A 19,187-nucleotide genomic window follows, 5' to 3' on the forward strand; every position below is an offset into this window, starting at 1 on the left:
TGGATAGATAACCTCTATCTCTCCATGGGATCAAGGCACAAAGGTGTGTCCATGTTATCATGAGTTTGCAATGCCTGTTCAGCCTGGCGTCCAGGTGAAAGCTGTTGAGCCAACTCTGCAAGGGGCACCATGACAGCAGACCTAAGGGCACAACTTGAGTGACTGATGTTAGTTTGCCTAGCAACTGTAGGAAGGCGGCGTACGGCAAGCACCTGCCCAACTCGAACTGTCTGACCAACCAGAGTATGTTGCTCACCCTCTGAATAGATGGGTGAGTCCTCATGGAAAGTGAATCTAGAGCCACCCCAAGAAAAGTTGTTGTCTGAGAAGGGATCGAGCAGTTCTTCTCCAAGTTCACTTTGAGGCTCAACTGGGACACATGGGCGACCAGGAAACTTATATCGCAATAAGCACGTGCTTGAGATGGAGTGCAGAGAAGCCAATCGTCGAGGTATGGAAGAATCTTCATCCCATTGGCCTGTAGAGGGGAGAGGGCTTCCTTCACGCATCAGGTGAACATTCTCCGAGAGAGAACGGCCAAACGGAAGTACCTGGAACTGCCAGTGGTGGCCCTGATAGGCAAACCTGAGAAAGCGGTAATGCTCTGCCACAATAGGCACATGAAAGTACACATTTTCCAGGTCTATAGATGTGATCCACTCTCCCCTTGCGACAGTTTGCAGAACCTCTGCTGTCGTGAGCATGTGGAAGGGCAGCATCTTCAGATATTGGTTGAGTCCCCTTAGGTCCAAAATGGGTTGAAATCCACCCGTCTTTTTCAGCACGAGGAAGTACGTTGAGTAGAGATGCCATAGAGGGTCCATTGCCTCGATCGCACCCTTGGCCAGGAGGGCGTAAAGCTCCTGGTCCAGTGCTTGGACTTTCACCGGGTCAGCGATTACATTCGCCTTGATCCGGCGAGAGATGTGAGGCTGCCGTCAGAACTGTAGCCGGTAACCCTGGGTCAGGGTGCAACCATCCACCTGTCCGTGCCCTGAGCAACTCAATAACTGAGCTGCTGATGGGAGAAGTATCCGATGGCCGGCCTAGTGACATCAATTTCTTTCCCCATGGCCCCTAGGGGCCTTGGGGGTGCAGCGGCCAGAGACGGTGGTCTGAACCTGCCTGGCTGATTGGCGGACTGACCCATGGCGGTCTCTGCTGGGTCTCTGCTGTATGGCATGAGGAAAATATCCACCCGGCCGATCATAACCCCAAGGCGGCGACCGAATGCTGGGGCCAGCCGATGGGCGCCTTGGATGCTGAGAGGGTGGAGGGTGCATTCCCCTGCTGAGACCTGAAAGCTGCTGCCTATTTTGCTTCGCCTGGACAGTTTGTTCCAATGCTTCTAATACAGCTGAACCGAACAACTCCCCCTGGTACCACTGGGACACTAAGGAGGGTCCTCCAGCATGACTTGGTCAATGTCGACTGCGTCAGCCAGACCAGTCAACAGGCCTGTACTAAGAATGACATTGCATGCCCCAGTTCTCTGGTCATCAGAGCAAAGGCCTCAAGCACTACATCACCAACTCCCATTGCTGTCATTGCCCCATTAGTGTCCTGAAGGGACGCGGAGAGGGCAAACATGTGCGCCAAGGGATTACCGAGGCGACCGGCAGGCGCTCATGCATTATAAGCTTTACAAAGGAAGTCATTGGTAACGCAACATTGAGCCCATGGGCACTGAATATAGGGGCGTAGGGTAGGGTTTTAACAGACTACTCGAGTAATCTACACATCGATTCCTAGGACACCTATCGAGGTTTTTAATTTCATGTTGAGTATTTGTGGTGACGTCATTACGTCACCGTTATATCATCGCGTCACATGTCATGTGATCTGCACATGTTGCGAACCGGTTGTACACCATATTTTGTGACCGTAGGGGGCGGTGTTGCATGCACTGTTGCAGGTCACAGAATATGGTGTAAAACCGGGTCCAATCGACCGAACCAGAACCAGCTTTCTCTGACCTTGTTTCACAAACAAAAAGCAAAAAATATTAATCTCTAAACCTATAAAAAAAATCTATAAACATGTTAATCTCTAAAACTAAACTTAATGCGCACCACAGCTGGCGGTGTTGTGGGGTGGTCGACCCCCCCACTGTTTTTAGTTTCGTTTTTGACGTGCTGCACGTTTCTTTACGTTTGCAGCTTAATAATAAAAACTAATAGTTTAGTTTTTCCTGTGACTTATTTGCTGTATGATAAATGGTAGGAGCACAATATACTCTCCCAATGTTTTGTTGGTCTTTTTTTTGTAAATAATGACCTTTTTTGCGGTTTTATTTATTTATTTACTTTTTTATCTTTAGATCCTATGATGTCATCAAGTGCTCGAGTTCTACTCGAGTTTTATTAATTGTAATTACTTTTATTGTTAATGTCGAGTTTAAAAATTATGTAGTTGTTCAACCCCTAATGCAGGGCCTTCTCTAGAGAAACGATGAGCGAGGCAACGGCAGGTTCAACTGCTGGCATACGGTCCAGACCTGCTTTGGCTGGCTCATGCGTACAGTAGCTGCCAACACCCAGCCATCTGAGGGAAGGTGTGAAAAGGCTCTAGGGTCCCGCCAACACACATGCAACTCCCTCAGGTACTCCTCCGACAGAGCAACAAAGAAGGGAGAAGAGGCTCTTCCGTGCCTGAAGAAGGCACTTCCAGGGGTGGATACTGCTGCTATCGAGCGGTCCAGCTACGGCTGCCTCAGGGCCATACGCATAACGTCCTGCATAGAGCTGTCACCCGACCCACTCTGAGATGAAGAGAGTGAGCTAGTCTCTGAAATTTGAGATAACTGCTCCTCCTCCTTGCCTAAAAAGTAAGAGGCAGAGGCAGCCAAGGACAGTACATCTTCCTCCGCAGCCAACTCAGGAATGGGTGGAGAAGCGAATCCAGTCGCTACCACTGTAGCTTCTAGCTGGCATGCCTGAAGTAGAGATTAAATTTCTGCAATTCTGCGGACAACTGCTCAACTATCATAGCGAGGCCCTGATCAGGCTTAGCCCGGTTTTTCTTAGCATGAACCACAGTGGCTGTGGTCTCATTCCGGCGCTTTGAGCGCCTAAGCGGAGTCACCTGCCCAAAAGGCGGAAGGTCATCACCAAGCTCGAGGCGCAACTGGGCCAGCCGAGCCATCCTCATGGCACGGGGCATATAACTGCAGTTCATGCAGGGATTCTCAGATAGAGCCTCCACCAGGTGATCATGCCCAAGGCAGGCAGGGCACAGGTTGTGGCCATCATCTGCCTGAAGCATGGCCCCACAACCGGTGCAACAGTGTAAGCCATCCATGTGTGAAACTGCACTGGGTTATTCGCAGGCAGAGCAAAAAAACAGGCTTAAGATTGGAAGAGGGGGCGAGGACACTACCGTCACCATTCGAAGCAAGAATAGTCAAAAAAGGGCCTGACACTGTAAGCTACGTCCAGAATACAAAATGAAGGCAAACTGGGAGAGGGGGTGAAAACGCTGCCTTCACCAATTAAAGCAGAACAATCAGTGAGGCGCCCAACCTTGATCAGGAAAAAAATGGCCAGAATTGGGAGAGGAGGTGAGACGCTGTCATCACCAATTAAGACAAAATGGTAGCTTGGCGAAAAAAACAGGCCAACCAGTTGGGAGAAGGGGCGAGACGCTGCTGTCACAAAACTAAACTAAACAAGCAACTAAGGGAGGCTAACACCATTAGCTTAGTCCAACAAGTTATGAGGCTGGCTGAAATTGGGAGAGAAGGAGAGACTCTGTCGTCACCAGTTAAAGCAGCAGCAGCACTCAGTTCATCCAAATTAAATTGTTCAGATCCCACTCCTCCCCCTCACTTCAGGTGTGCTCCAAGGCTCTGTCCTGGGGCCCCTTCTTTTCATCATCTACTTTCTCCCCCTTGGCAATATCTTCCGTATATTTAACATTCACTTCCATTGTTTTGCCGATGACACCCAGCTCTTCTAATCCACTGTACCTAATTCTTCACATCCTCCTTCCTCCCTAACTTCCTGCTTAGCTGAAGTTAAACCCTGGTTTACATCTAACTTGCCTAAATTAAACAGAGATAAAACAGAGGTTCTACTCATCGGCACTAAATCTACCATATCTAAAGTCAAGTTTTTCCCTCACCATTGACAACTCCATGGTTTTTCCCTCCCCTCACGTTAAGAGTCTGGGTGTCATTCTTGACAGCACTCCCTTTTTTCACTCTCACATCAATAATATTACCTGATCTACATACTTCCACCTTTGAAACATCAACTGTCTCCGTCCATCCCTCTCCCCACACTCTGCTTCCATCCTGGTTCATAGCTTGGTCATTTCTTGAATTGATTACTGCAACTCTCTCCTATTTGGACTGCCGCAAAAATTACTCCGCAAGCTTCAAATGGTTCAAAATTCAGCTGACCGCATCGTCAGAAATTCCTGAACTTCTGACTGGAGAGACGAGCTCTGTTCTGGAGAAGACAGAACCGTCTCTATAATCCCTCTGAACAGTGGGGGTTTGAGCTGCGAACTGCAGCGTGTAACCCCTTCTGATCAGATGGTCCGTCCATCTGTCTAGGGAACACACTTGCTGCCACTCTGAGTAGCGCTCGGCGAGCGGGCACGCATTTGTGTTGTGTCATGTTTCTCATGAACGTCAACCAGACTAAAACTCCTTTACTGCCATCACCCACTCCGGAGATTCTCCGGGGGAACCCAATGGGGGCTCCGACAGAAAAAAGGGCTGTATGTGTGCCTCTGTGCTGGGCCCAGGCTGCGGTCTCACATAGAGCTGAGGTGAGCCGGCTCGCACCGAGAGGAGGCGTGAGCGTTTTCTGAGTGAGACGCCGTTTTGGTGGAGGCTGTAGCTGTCGTGGAGAAAACACATTTTCTCCTGCTGCGCTGTGAGTGGGCAGAAAACAGCAGAGATTAAAAATGGGCTGTGGCTGAAAAATGAGGGATTTTACCAGACTCGGTCTGCTGAAAAAAAACATAATTTAGCTGACGTGGCAGACAAGTGTTTTGTAATATTTACTGAACTGCGGTGCCATTTAAAACGCTGTTTAGAGGTTACTGGCTCGTTCTGTGTGGGGAATGTGTGAAGAGAGGCAGCTGAGAGATCAGCTGATCTGACAGTCTCAGATGAACAACTTTACTTACTTTCAGGGGTGTTTCTGTTGTATATCAAAAACAGACATAAAAAAAACCCCCACATACCTTCCCCTCAAGGATCTGTTACCTGGTGGAGGGGGCAGGCAGAGGAGCGGGGCGTGAAGTCGCTGCCACAGCTGTGGAGCACCTCTGGTGCTGTTGCTGGCCAAGGCGGTCCCTCCAGCGGCCGGAAGGGCAGATGGACTGTGATGTCACCAGATAGCGTACAGTCTCTGAGACCTTCTCGGACCTCTGCGATTTCTCAAGGATGGTCTTGAAGTTGGCCCCGAACAGCGCCTCTGGGGTGATGGGGCCATCCAGCAGGTCTTTCTGCAGCCTCTCTGACAAGGATGGCGAGAGGCGGATCCAAGTGGTCCTCTGGATCATGGTCATCCAGGCGGCGATGCGGGACAGGCAGATCGCAGAGGTGGCACATGTTTAAGATGACATCAGCAGCTTTACAGAGAGAGCTCTTGTCTACTCCAGCAGGTCTGCTTCCTCCAGCCTCTTAGAGATGCTGTAGGCCAGCAGGGCAACGTTGTTGTTTGCTGCGGACGTCTGGAATGAACAATGGTAAGCTTGGTTGGAGACCTTGTCACCATCTGGTCATGCTTCCCTGGAGGGACAGGTTGCTGGTCCATCCTGGAAGCTTTTGTCCCAAGTGTCACCGCCAGGCTTGGCTCCAGGGGGGTGAGGGCCGAGGGAAAAAACACAGATTGGTAAAACCCTCCACTCTGGAGATGGAGGCGAAGGTGGAGTCGGATGTCTTCAGCTTGCCGGCCCAGCTGCAGTCTCGTTCCAGTGTGATGTCACAGCTGGACAGCGAGGCCAGATGTGGTCGGGGCGACGAGTCGGGGCGGAGCCAAACCTTGCCGCCAGATCATCCGATCAGGGCGGAGGGAGGCGAGGGACGGAAAGTCCCTTGTGTTAACATCCTCCTGGATTATGCCAGGCAGCTCCGAGAGGAGGGCGCTGACAGCTGGGAGAGGTGTAGTGGCCGACGTGGGAAGACCCGAGGTGGCTGTGCATCAGCTCGGCCACTTGTCTTCCATCATTACGCTCTCCAGGAAGGAAGGGGCAGCTCCGCATGCCTTCTCGGAGGAATTATTCGATTCACTGCGTGACTCTGCGTCAAAGAAGGCGGTGGCGTCGTCCCGCGCATAGCGTCTCGCCACAAAAAAAAAAACACTCAGCGGAGCTGCTGCCAACAACACCTTTTTCGAGGGAACCATCCGATTTACCTCGAGAAAAAACACGTTAGAAAAGGCGGTGGCGTCGTTCAGCGAGTAGCAGCCCTCCACGGAAAAGCATTCAGCGGGGCTGCTGCTAACAATGCCTTTTTGAGGAAATCATTCGATTACCGCAAGGACAAAACATCTTAGAAAAGGCAGTTGCGTCATCCAGCGGGTAGTGGCCCGCCACGGAAGAAACATTCAGCAGGGCTGCTGCTAACATCGCCTTCTTCGAGGAAATTATTTGATTACCACGAGGAAGAAACATGTTAGAAAAGGTGATGGCGTCGTTCAGCGGGTAGCGGCCCGCCACGGAAAATCACTCCTCGGCGCTTACCTTGAACAAGGCTGTTTGTCTGCTTCTCCTCGGGGAGGAAGAGCTCACCGGGACGGCAGGAGGTTGGTGTGGCAGAGACCTAGGCAGCCTTAGCAAACGTTGTGCCGGTCAAAGCTGGACAACTTTTCCTTCTTCGTTCTTCTGACAGTGCTAGCTAGCTGGCTGAAGAAAAAACGGGAACTGATTACCTGGTCTCACCATAATATATATGGACCGGGGATGAGGCCCACACAGCAGGTGGGCGCGGACTAAAGTTTTCAGTGTAGCACTGCGTGCGTAGGGATAAACCCACTAGCGAAAGTCTTAAAGGGTGAAGCCTATACGAAATAGAACTAGAGACGAGTCGACAGTCAAAAGTAAAGGGAGAGAAAAGATGAAAGTTAGCTTAGCTTTGACAAGTGCTCATCTCTTCGGGGAGTTTTGTCATCGGGGCAGAGGGAGGAGGGGGAGACACCTCTGTGTTGCGTGTTAGCTTACAGCTATGTTAGTGACGTCAGCTGTTGACTGGCGTGTGTGTGTGGGTGTGGGTGACAGGATGTGTGAGTGAAATGGAGCTCATAGCATCTTAGCTAGCGTGTCTGTATTGTGCACGGAGAGATTTTGCCTTGAGATTTGACAAGTCCAGCTGATGGTGTTCTAGATCTAGAGAACACCTTGAAGGAGAAAGATGGTGTTAGGCAGAAAGAAGCCAAGTGACACAAGTTTTCTAGAAATAAAATAGTTAAAATCAGTGAGGGGGAAGGAGCAGTGGAAAGAAAAACAACGGGAGAAGGAGATGGATGTTATTCCAAGAGGATTGTGAAGAAAATGAGAATAAAATTTATGAAGTGTAGAAATTGTGGCAGCAAGGAAGGAACCTGTAAATTATTTTGATTTAATAATTACATGCAGGTTGACAAAACTGACTAAAATGATTTTGTTTTATTTTTGGTCACTTACTTTGCACGGTGTAGTTTGTGTTGTGAGGGCTGCATGATGTCAGGTTATTTTTTATGAGTCTATCACTAAATCAGAAAACAGTCAAAAGCCACCCTGAATTAACTGCTGGTAGTTCTTACAATGTTCACTGGGTAAAGTTAATATTTAAACATGCAGTTCAGTGTCACCATTGCTTAATACAATGGCATGTTTTGTTACAAATAAAAATAAATAAAAATTAACCAAAAATAAAAAAAGTCAAGTGCACCCCTAAAGTCATTGTGATAAATTGTTTCACATTAATATGTTAGATCTTAGTCATAGGAGTGAGTTTAAAAACAGGATGATGCAGATATGGACTAGTTGAACGAGGTGTCTCTAAAATATCCTGATGCATGATCAATAATTTGAACTATTTTTTAATCCGTCCAGAGGACCTGACTTTATTTAGTTAGATGTCTCTAAAATAATTATTGCATCAAGTGTTTACTTATGTAGGTACACGTAGATGTTTAACAACCCGGTAAAATACACCAGAATGCAGGAAATAGTATCTATTTTATTCAAAATTTCTAGGGGAGGACCCCCCCCACCCCCCACCCAGTGTGCCCTCCACGCCCACCCCCGCCCTGCAGGGAGCCCACTACCACAGTTAAAATAATTCCTAGAGGAAACCCTGAGATAGATGAATTATAAAACACATCAGGTCCTCTGGACGGTTTCTTTTAGTTGAAATGTTTCGGCTTTATCCAAAAGACTTCATCATCATTTATAAGACTGCGTTTGTTGTGGCTCCTCGGACTGATGAAGCGTTTTGGATGAAAGAAGAAAAGTTTCAACAAAAAGAAACCGTCCAGAGGACCTGACTGAACTTTGTTGGATTTTTCCACCTGGATTGTTGAACATGAGTAAGGATGTTAAATCCTGCGTGTGTACGATCATCTCTGGTGTCTAACAACCAAATCACAAGTCAGCAGCCTCAGACGGGTTCTTTTATTCATATTACTGCTATGTAAACAGTGAAGACATGTTAAATCAACTATTTTCACACAAAGAGCACCTTTTGGTCTCATTTACACACGTCTTTGGATTTGGCTCCAGCAGCAGCGCAGCTGCTGCCCGGCCTCAGACCTCATCACTCAGCACTGTGTGCAGGCCTCATGCTGAGGCGAAGCTGCTTTCACACATCCAGCAGCCCAGTTACTGGCCTCCCTCCAGTTAACGGGTTGTGCGGCGCATCTTTAACACGCTGCATGAAACTCTCCCTGTTTGCACAAGTAAACAAATTAAAGGAACAACTCAGTGCATGTGCACACCGCAGAGAGGGTTCCGTCTGTGTAAGGAACAAAAGAAGCAACCAGCAATCAAAAAGTAAATGTGATGGGAGGGAGAAGCTGCACTCGCAGTCAATTAATGAAGCAAACAAAACAAAAAGTGAAGTGGTGATTTAATGGAAAATGGGTTTCAACAAAGTCTGCTTTTCTCATAGGCTGTAGGTTTCTATTTACTTCAGCAGACAACCAAAGGAATTACAAGTTTCTCGGTTTTAGTTTTTAAGTTTAACCTTGACCTCATGGACGTGCTGGATTAGAAAATGTTGGCAGCCTGTTAAAAAGAGTTGAGCAAATCGTAGGTTGTAGTAACTATAGAAAATAACAAACTATTCTTAAATTTAACAATAGTAACTGTGCCAAATGCTGAGAAAAAACAAAAGAATTGAAAAATTCAGCGTTGTTACATTTGTTTTACTAAAATATTAAAACCCTTTGTATTGTAAAACTGCCTGCAGGTTGTTCCTGTCACACGGAGAAACAACTTCTGCTCCTAATATGAATCATTAATGGATGCTTGTAGCAGGAAGGATGTTCAATTACACTGCAAAGCTACAAAAAAGTGAATCATTGGCTTCAAATTTTAAAATGTAGAACAGAAAATCACATTTTTGTTTTTATTTTATATGTGTATAAAATAGGGGTACACCGATTGCAGTTTTCTGGCCGATCTCCGATCACCAATTTCTATAAAGTCTGACCTGCCGATTCTGATTTTGGCCGATACTGATTTAGTTTTATAAACGACACTGTCAGGTGTTATAAGGTCACAATGTCCCTTCAATTTTCCAATCTTATTTTTTTGAAAAACATATGTAGTGAGATAGGGTCGGTTAGCTTCAGTTAGCTTCACTACAGTCAATATTTAATAACGAGTTCTCTCTTTTTTGAGCTACTTGACAGATATGTGACAGAGATACTGTGTGGGAGATGGTCTAATCAGTGACGTGAGACGTTAATTTTCTTTGACCCATCAAAATGAATGTAGTCATTTATTAACAGAATCAAAATTTAACATCAAACATTGTACACTTGATTATTCTGATTGAACGCAATAACACAGCTTAATTAATGAGCTTTACAATGAGAAATCATACGGCCATGATTTTTCACTTGCAGCTTATTACAACAGACATATCCTTAGATCTTAAATCAATATCTGCAGACTTTTAGCTTATCTTTTACTGGTGAGATAGAAGAGATGGAGTAAAGTTTAAGGAGGGAAAGTGGATACTTAGGGTTAACTAAGATAATAAAGAAAAGATGGGGAGTTATCTTGTTTGAAACCAGATAGCACGTTTCCCAGTGATTTCGGCTAGATGTACCCGAGCGTCGACCCTTTACCTTGGTGGGGTTTCAGAGAGGTCTTCTCCTGGCGTCCAGCAAGGCTGAGTCTTTTTACCTCCAGGGATTTATCCGCGTCTCATGAACTTGGGATAACAAAGCTGACTGGCCCAGCTTCCAAAATAAACTTCCCCGAAAGATAGGATTAAGTTAAGTGGAATTTCAGCAAACATGCTGAACTCCTTCTCAGCAGAACTCTCTGTTCTCCATGGAACTTCTGTTCATCCTCCAGAACTTCGGATCACTTCTGCTCTCAGAACTTTTCTGTTCGGTTCTGCTCTCAGAACTTCGGTTCATGTCTCCCAGAACTTCTGTTCTCCTGTGCTCCCAGAACTTTGGTTCAAGTGTAGAATGGGTTCAAGTGTAGAACTTCTCTTCTTCCCCCAGAACTTTTCTGTTCGGTTCTGCTCTCCGAACTACTGGAACTAGGAAGTGTCGACCTTTAAAGAGTTCTGTTTCCGGTCCCATTTGGGAAGTCCTGATTGGTTGAAAGAACCAATAGGGGTGTGGTTTTAGTGACGTAAGAGGGTTACTACAAGTCAGAAAAACAGCGGAGATGTTTTAGGAACAGACCGAGAAATGTTTTGGCGAAATGACAGACGCAGGTGCCAGCTTCTCTTGTTTCTGTCTGAGAGGTTTAAAAACATGACAGTTCGTTCCAATAAACTTGTTTGCGACTGTCTCCGACTTTTGACCGACATCACTCCTTCTCATTTCAGACAGAAGTTCAAAAAATGCATAATTACTTTGTAACAGACATCTAACTTGATTTCTACTTTGAATGAGGATTAAAAATCATTAATACTGTTTCACAGTTGATTTAAAATGAGTGGTTCACTTCAACATTTAAAATGGTTTGAACTAAACACACTTTGATTATCAAGACATTTGTAAAAATAGTAATGATAATATAAAAAGAGAGTGTTCTTTCAATTGATTAGTTCAGGATACAAATTAGAAAGTCTCTGGATGAGCTTATTTGTATTTCTGGATTCAAATCAATGAAATAACAGTTTCTGTCCCATGAAGGTCTTCGGGGTCAGGTTTTGACCTGAGGCTTAGTTCACTACACATACCATTGAACAATATCTTAGACACAAAACAAACTTTTTTTAACTGGTCAGGAGTCAGTGCTCTGAAATATAAAAGAAGTTAGGACAATTGTTGTTAAAACAACAAAAAATCGGTAAAATCAGTTTCTCATGCAAGTATCGGACGATTTCTGATTTCCCAAAATTAAGGAAATTGGGGCTGATTTATCGGTGCACTCCTTATATATATATATATATATATATATATATATTTATCTATAAGGATGTATAACATTCTGTAATCCAAATCTAAATGTTGTATGAACTGTTTTAAATTCAGTTGACCTGATAATGAGTTCAGTCTGCACCTTTATGTGGGAACAGAGATATAGGTAAACACCCAAACTAAATGTCACCTACCTCTCTCTGTCTGAGCTCAGGTGGCAGACCAGGTGACACGCCCACAGCAGCGGACCTGCATAGGTGCTGAGAGCTGTTAAAAAGATGGCTGGTGCTTCGATGTAGCTTTCGAGTCCAACGAAGCCGACTGAAATGTCCACGGTGCCTATGTTGTTGGAGTTCCCCTGCGCACACACAAAATTATTCATATCTTTGACTCGGGGGGCTGAGAGAAAAAAGATGTATAAAGTACAAAGATGTGTGACTTTAGGCAGCTCAGCGTTTTAAAGAACAAGCCCTAGCTTTTTAATGATTACTCTGAACTGCCCTGACTTCCCAGCAGCCCAGACATTTGTGCTTTCAATCAGAGCAGAGCTGCTCCTCCACTGTGGCTGCACTTTAAGCCTCTGAGACCACATTTTGAACGTGCATGTTCCTGTAAACACTTATCTGACAAAAACAGCACATTCTTGCAAAGCTTAATTTAGAAACTATAAAACATAAATAGAAAATGTGCACACAAGCTTTGTTTCACAACAAAAAACAAAGACAAAGAAAGTTATAGACCTAAGATCCCTTGAAGAGATGCATATCACCTGCCGCCTTCATACAGTTTTACAAACCGGATTCCAAAAAAGTTGGGACACTAAACAAATTGTGAATAAAAACTGAATGCAATGATGTGGAGATGGCAAATATCAATATTTTATTCATAATATAACATAGACGACAGATCAAAAGTTTAATCTGAGTAAATGTAACATTTTAAAGGAAAAATATGTTGATTCAAAATTTCACAGTGTCAACAAATCCCCAAAAAGTTGGGACAAGTAGCAATAAGGGGCTGGAAAAAGGAAATTGAGCATATAACGAACAGCTGGAAGACCAAATAACCAAATAACCTCCTGTCATGAAAGTTTCAACGATAGAACAGTTTTCAATCACAAAAAAGTCCATGCTCAATAATCCAGGTAAACAATCCAACATTTTTCAGTCAGGTCATCTGGACAGTTTCTTTATTTTTGTGCTGAAACATTTCACCTTCCATCCAGAAGGCTTCATCAGTCAAGGAAACACACAACAAAACTGATTCTTCCCCCAACAGCTTACTCAAAGTGGAACAAACCAGTTCTGCTTGTGATAAGTTGGTCTCTTTGGTACGCCCCCTTCTCCATTGCCGGCCCTCTTCCTTGTTGACAGTCGTGTCAAACTGGTTGAAAACAACAAAGTCCAAAGTTTTCAATCACCCTTTAACAAAAACGGTTTCTGAAAGGTGCGCACCAGCTCATGCGAGTGACGCGCGACCTGGCATCACAGTGGGATTTAGTCTTCGTTCTCAGTGGTCTAACTAAAAATTTGTTTGAGCCTCTGGACCAGATACCTTTGAAGTATCTGTTGCTCAACACAGCCTTGTTATTATCAATCAACCTTTATTTCTACAGGTAAATCCCATTGAGCCTCGAGGACTCATTTACAAGAGAGACCTGATTTCAACAAAGAATGATGACAACAATGGACAACAAGACAACAATAAACAGTTATAAAAAAGCATACTAGTTTTTTTTTTTTTTTTAACAAATAGGATGGCTAAAAGGAAAATGTAACAAAACAAAAAACAGCTAGATTCCAAGACAAATGTATAAAACTAAAAACAGGAACATGTCTGCATTGGACCCTGCCAGGAGTCCAACAGATTCTTAAAGACACTTAGAGAGGTCAAAGGTCGAGAGCTTCAAATCTTTTTGTAAGATATTCCAGGAAACAGGAGCAGAGTAGGAGAAGGCCCTTTTGCCTAGTTCAGTCCTCACTGAGGGAACACTGCAGGTAATGATGTCCTGAGAGTGCACTCCGTAGCTGCACTCACGCAGACATGTAGGAGGAGATGTATGAAGGCAGCAGACCAGGAAGTGATTTAAAGATGAAAATATACCAGTGAGAGAGTCTGCGTGAAGTTAATGATGTCCAGTTAACCAGTGAATACAGGGTGCAGTGGTGGGTACGATAATCACAGCCAGTTATGAATCTTAGTGCACCATGATAGACAGCATCCAACATCTGCAGCATCCAACATCTGCAGGGTTCTTGTAGGAGCGTTCTGACATTCTGACAGCGTTTAGCTCTGACATCAGCTAAAAGAGTGAGCGACTTGTCAGGTCTGTCCATCTCTCCTTCTTGTCTCAGAATTCAAGGAGACGGGAGTTCAGCAGAACTCCGACCAAACCCTGCTTTTATACCCAAAAGCATAACAAGTTCATTCAGGTCCAGAGTCATTACGCTGGATGGGTTCTGTCCCCCTCCCCATAAAACTGGAGGAGGAACAATTTCACCTGCTCTGTCCAGTTCACGCGCTCAGGTGTTATGTGACATGCACAAGCTGTGATGCATAAATCCGACATTTTGTACATTTCAGGGAACGATCACAGGGTCTGCCTTTATCTTCCCAGCGTCTGTCACATTGGTTATGTGAAACTGTATCACAAGCCTATAGTTCTTCTGGCCTTCAGCCTCCTGAAGGACTCAGGGTTCATTCCACCAGAGGAATTTCTACCTCCACAGCTCTGCACAGAGGGGTGTCAGTGCAGGACATCTGTTCTGTGGCTTCATGGTCATCAATGACCATCACCAAAAAATAAATAAAATAAAAACAACAAACAATAAAACAACACAACCCTGCTCTGTCATTATTAGTGGGCGCTTTCTATGATTACTCGTTCAAACAGGAAAATTCCTTCTTCCTCATTGGAATTTTTCCTTCTCTTATTCCTCTATTGTCTGATATGAATAAACATTCCTTCAGTTCAGATCAGGCTCAGAGGCTGCACGCCTGTAATCCAGTACGCACCAGGTACATGGGTCAATGGTGTGTAATTACGCTTGAATAAAGAAAGAGGTTTAGGCAGATATCAGGGTGTTTTTTATGGTTCTCAGACAAACCCAGTGAGGCATGGACCATATCCTGCTCCGCCCTTTAAACCCAATAAGCGACAGTTTTTAAAGGGCGTAGCTTACACAAAATAGAATGTTGGTTACGTATTGTAACCCCAGATTCTGTGTGCAAACGTAGCCCTTTAAAAACTGGGCCTCACTGGCTCTCAAAAGGCTGAAGAAAAAGAGTAAGCCTTTGGGAGTCGATCTCCGGTCCAAATGCAATTTATAATGGACTGGGTGGGGTCCACATAGTAGGTGGGCGTGGACTAGAAGTTTTCAGTGTTCGGCGCACTGCACGCGGGCAAACCCAATAGCGACAGCTTTTAAAGTGCTAGAAGAAGGGCTAAGAAGTCTAGTACCCAGTTGCAAATGGAGGGGCTTAGTCCTAGTGTGAGTAGTTTGTCCATCAGGGTTTGGGGGATCATGGTGTTGAAGGCAGATGTGAAGTCCACAAAGAGCATATGGACGTAGGAGTCCTTCTGCTCCAGGTGGATGAGAGCAGTGTGGACCACAGAGGGGATGGCATCCTCTGTTGATCGGTACTCATGGTATGCGTACTGGTGAGGGTCCTCATTGATGTTGCTGGTTGTTTTGATGCGAGTCATGACCAGTTTTTTGAAGCATTTAGCGACTATCGGGGTGAGGGCTACTGGCCGATAAGTCATTCAGACCAAACACTTTAGAGCTCTTTGGGACTGGGATGATGGTGGCAGTCTTCAGGCAGGTGGGAACTGTTGCCAGGGTAAGTGAGGTGTTAAAGATGTCAGCCAGAACCTCGCAGAGCTGATCAGCACATTCTTTCAACACTTTCCTGGGAATGTTGTCTGGGCCAGTTGCTTTGTGACAGTTAATCCTCCTGAAAGTACTCCTTACTTCTGCTGAGGTTACGTCGAGAAGCTCTTTATCTGGTGGTGAGGTAAGTCTGGTGCTGGGTGGTCTGTTCGGGTTTTCAAAGCATGCATAGAACTTGTTGAGGGCATCAGGCAGTGATGGGTCTCTAGGGCATTGTTCGCTCCTGCCACCAGTATTCTTACCACCAGCATTACCACCATCAGCTGGTAAGGTGTGCGACGTTAATTTGAACCCCACCCACTGGAACGTTACTGAAAGCATAATGGAAACACAACATGTACCGTGCCAAGCCGAGTCAAACTGTGCTGTACCGGTACTAAAGATACTAATGGAAAAGGGGCATCTATCTTTGGGAGAGAGCTTTAATGCTTCAAGAATATCTTTGAAAACCTTTTTTTTGAAAGGATAGTTAACATCCCAAACCAAAGTAAAACTGGTTAACAAGCAGACTTCAACCCTTCTGCTGTCCTTGTGTCAATATGGCCCATGAGGTCTTATAGGTCATTTTGGACCAAGGACAGCAGGAGGGTTAAATCAACAGTTCAGATCTTTTGAAGTGAACAAAATTAAGAATCAAATAATTTGTACTTGTAGGAAATATTTTGAACACGAACAGTTTAATTCTGATTGAATTGACAATATAACAGCTAGTGCAAAAGCAGGATAGACCAAACTGGATTCAAGTTCAAGTTCAAGTAGGTGTATTGTCATTTCACCACATGTGGTACATAATGTGGAATGAAATTATGTACTCAGGGTCCCAGTTAAATCCAACAATAGCAAAAATATAAAGTGTACAAAGAAACAGTACATACAGATCTAAGATATACACTAATAGTACAAAAACAATACGGTGTAAGAACAGCAGCCTGAACATGAGTCTGTGTGAGCAGACGGGTACGAGTGAATACAGCAGCATGAAATAATCAGCAGTATGAGATGAGATGAACAGCATGGATATTCAGCAGCACATATCAAAAATAAAAGTGACATTACAGTGATTTTTGCAGTTTTTACTGTGGATTGCTGCCTTAAAAACCAGTCAGAAACTTCACTAATGGGCTTTTCTATGTATGTGAATGTTCCTGTGACGTGTCCTGAGACAACTCTGTTGTGATTTGGCGCTATATAAAGAAACTGAATTGAATTGACTTGAAACACTTCACAATGGCTCACCTAACCATTTTCTTTACCCACTTCTCCTTTTTGAGTCATGGGGAGCTGATGTTTAATTCCAGCAGTGAGAGAGGCGGGGGACACCGTGGACAGGTCATCAGTCCATCACAGGGACACATGGAGACAACCATTGACACACTTACCTCACATCTAGGGACAATTCAGTGTTACTATTTAACCAAACGTGCATGTTTTTGTCTGTGGGAGGAAACCAGAGTATCTTGAGAAAACCCACGAGTGCACGGAGAGAACATGCAAACTCCACCCAGAAAGACTAGGACGCGATCCTTGACCTTCTCGCTGAGAGACGCCAGCTCTAACCACACTGTGCTGACACCTCTCAGTCTTACTTTACATGGCCATTTCATTACACAGAATTATGCAGTTAATTCATTATTTTCTACAGAATCCTACATCAACTGACTGAATGACATCTTTAACTGTTTTATCAAGCTAGATTAGTAGAATTCATGAGAAAATTGCATTTAAAATCAATTTGTTGAGTCTCTTTTGCATAGTCACAGGGTAAATGTGTAAAATGAGCAGAGATCAAAGATCTTTCTGGATGTGAATTCAGCAATGATCTGTGAGCAGCAGCGTGTTATCTAACAGTTTCTTCCCCATCCATCTGCATATATATCTGTGATGTGAGTGGATGAACTCACCACCAGCTGCTCCCACTAAACAAACACTAAACATGAGTAAGCAGGTTGGAATCTGCACATGGACATTTTCACCTTTTTGCTTTCTTGGTGAAATATGGCCGTGATGTTTCAAACGTCATTTTGCGCAAGAAGTAAAATTTATTGCTTTGGAAATACTGAGCAATACAACGTTTCCAACAAAATAATAACTTGTCAAAGGTGTCAGTCACTATGGCAAGTTGATGCATTTTGTTCAGAAGAAATAGAATGATGAACTTAATGTTTCTGCTCATGTGGGAACATTTAAAAAAACCTCTAATTTCTAGAAAAACCTCTTTGCTGCATGGACCTGGTTTTTAGATTCAGAGAAAATCACCTGCAAAGTCTGACAGACCAAGTTTAATGCAATAGATGCTTCATTTCTCATTTTGTGCAAGCTTACTTCTTTTTGCCAATAGCAGAGTTTGCAGCTGAAGCTTTAGGGCAGCTGAGGCTGAGTGGTTAGAGCAGCCGTCCTCCAATGGGAGAGTTGGGGGTTCGATTCCACCATCAGTCAAATGTTGAAGTGTCCCTGGGCAAGACACTGAACCCCTCACTGACTCTGATGTGTGTCCCATCGGTGTATGAATGTGATCTACAGCTCTGATTAGTCTCTACAGATTCAGATTAAATGGTAAATGGACTGTACTTATACAGCTCCTTTCTATCTAATCCAGACACTCAAAGCTCTTTACAACAATCTGTGTCCTCATTTACTCATTCATACAGCTCTATACTAGATCTCTACAAAGAATAATCAGAGCTTTATCAAATTCATACACCGATGGGTCACACATTGGAGGCAATGAGGGGTTCAGTGTCTTGCCCAGGGACACTTCAGCACATGACTGCTGGTGAAATCGAACCTCCAACTCTTGCATTGGAGGACGACTGCTCTAACCACTGAGCCACAGCCGCCCAAAGTTAAGCTGCAGATTAACTTTGTAGAGCTGTAGTAGAGCGCTGTATGAATGTGTGTGTTGGAGGTAACTGAGGACACAGATTGTTGTAAAGAGCTTTGAGTGTCTTGATTCGATAGAAAGGAGCTGTATAAGCACAGTCCATTTACCATTTACCTGGAGGATTTCCCATGATCCTCTGGTGTTTTCATGTTTGGCTGCCAGAAAACATGGAGGATTTAAAAACATCTGATTTCTGCTAAAAGTTTATACGCTTCTACCAATCAAGCAGAAGAGGCAACCATCATCCCTGAACCTGCTGCGGTCTTCCAGCTAACCGCTCACGTTACCAAAGCTGCTGATTCAATTGCAATTATTGCTCATCACCGAGGTGACAGATGAGTTTTCAGCTGGATCTTTAGTGTGTGTTGCTTTGCATGTTGCCTATGTCTCATGAACAACTAGACAGACTTAAATGAAACTGTCAGAAAGTAATTACTGGATGTACTGCATGTCTACAACAAATTAACGTTTTTAGTCAACCCTAATCAAGATGGCCGCCACAGTAAAGCAAGCTTAGAAAACACAAAACTGGCTATAATTATTCAGTTTTAGTTATTCAGGTACAATTAGGTGTGGCAGTGGTTGAAAGTCATCCCCAACTTATAATCGAAAGGCAAACTGATCAAATAATCTGTTTTTAAACATGTGGACTTTTCAAGTCAACGCAGTCTGTCTGTTAGCAACATGAACCACTGGACTGTCTGTTAGCAACATGAACCACTGGACTGTCTGTTAGCAACATGAACCACTGGACTGTTTGTTAGCAACATGAACCACTGGACTGTCTGTTAGCAACATGAACCACTGGACTGTCTGTTAGCAACATGAACCACTGGACTGTCTGTTAGCAACATGAACCACTGG

The 19,187-nt window shown here is 44.5% G+C and overlaps 1 protein-coding gene across 1 annotated transcript in view; it reads right to left on the bottom strand.

Annotated features, from left to right (window-relative positions):
* Window positions 1-19,187, bottom strand: part of pigg (phosphatidylinositol glycan anchor biosynthesis class G) — a 240,944-nt gene that overhangs the window by 27,827 nt on the left and 193,930 nt on the right. The window contains exon 14 of the mRNA XM_037675119.1: window positions 11,744-11,907. Coding sequence (XP_037531047.1) covers window positions 11,744-11,907 — 164 coding nt within the window. The remainder of the gene's footprint in view (window positions 1-11,743; window positions 11,908-19,187) is intronic.

Source organism: Nematolebias whitei, chromosome 4 (genome assembly GCF_014905685.2).
Source record: "Nematolebias whitei isolate Nwh7 chromosome 4, NemWhi1, whole genome shotgun sequence".
NCBI lineage: Eukaryota > Metazoa > Chordata > Actinopteri > Cyprinodontiformes > Rivulidae > Nematolebias > Nematolebias whitei.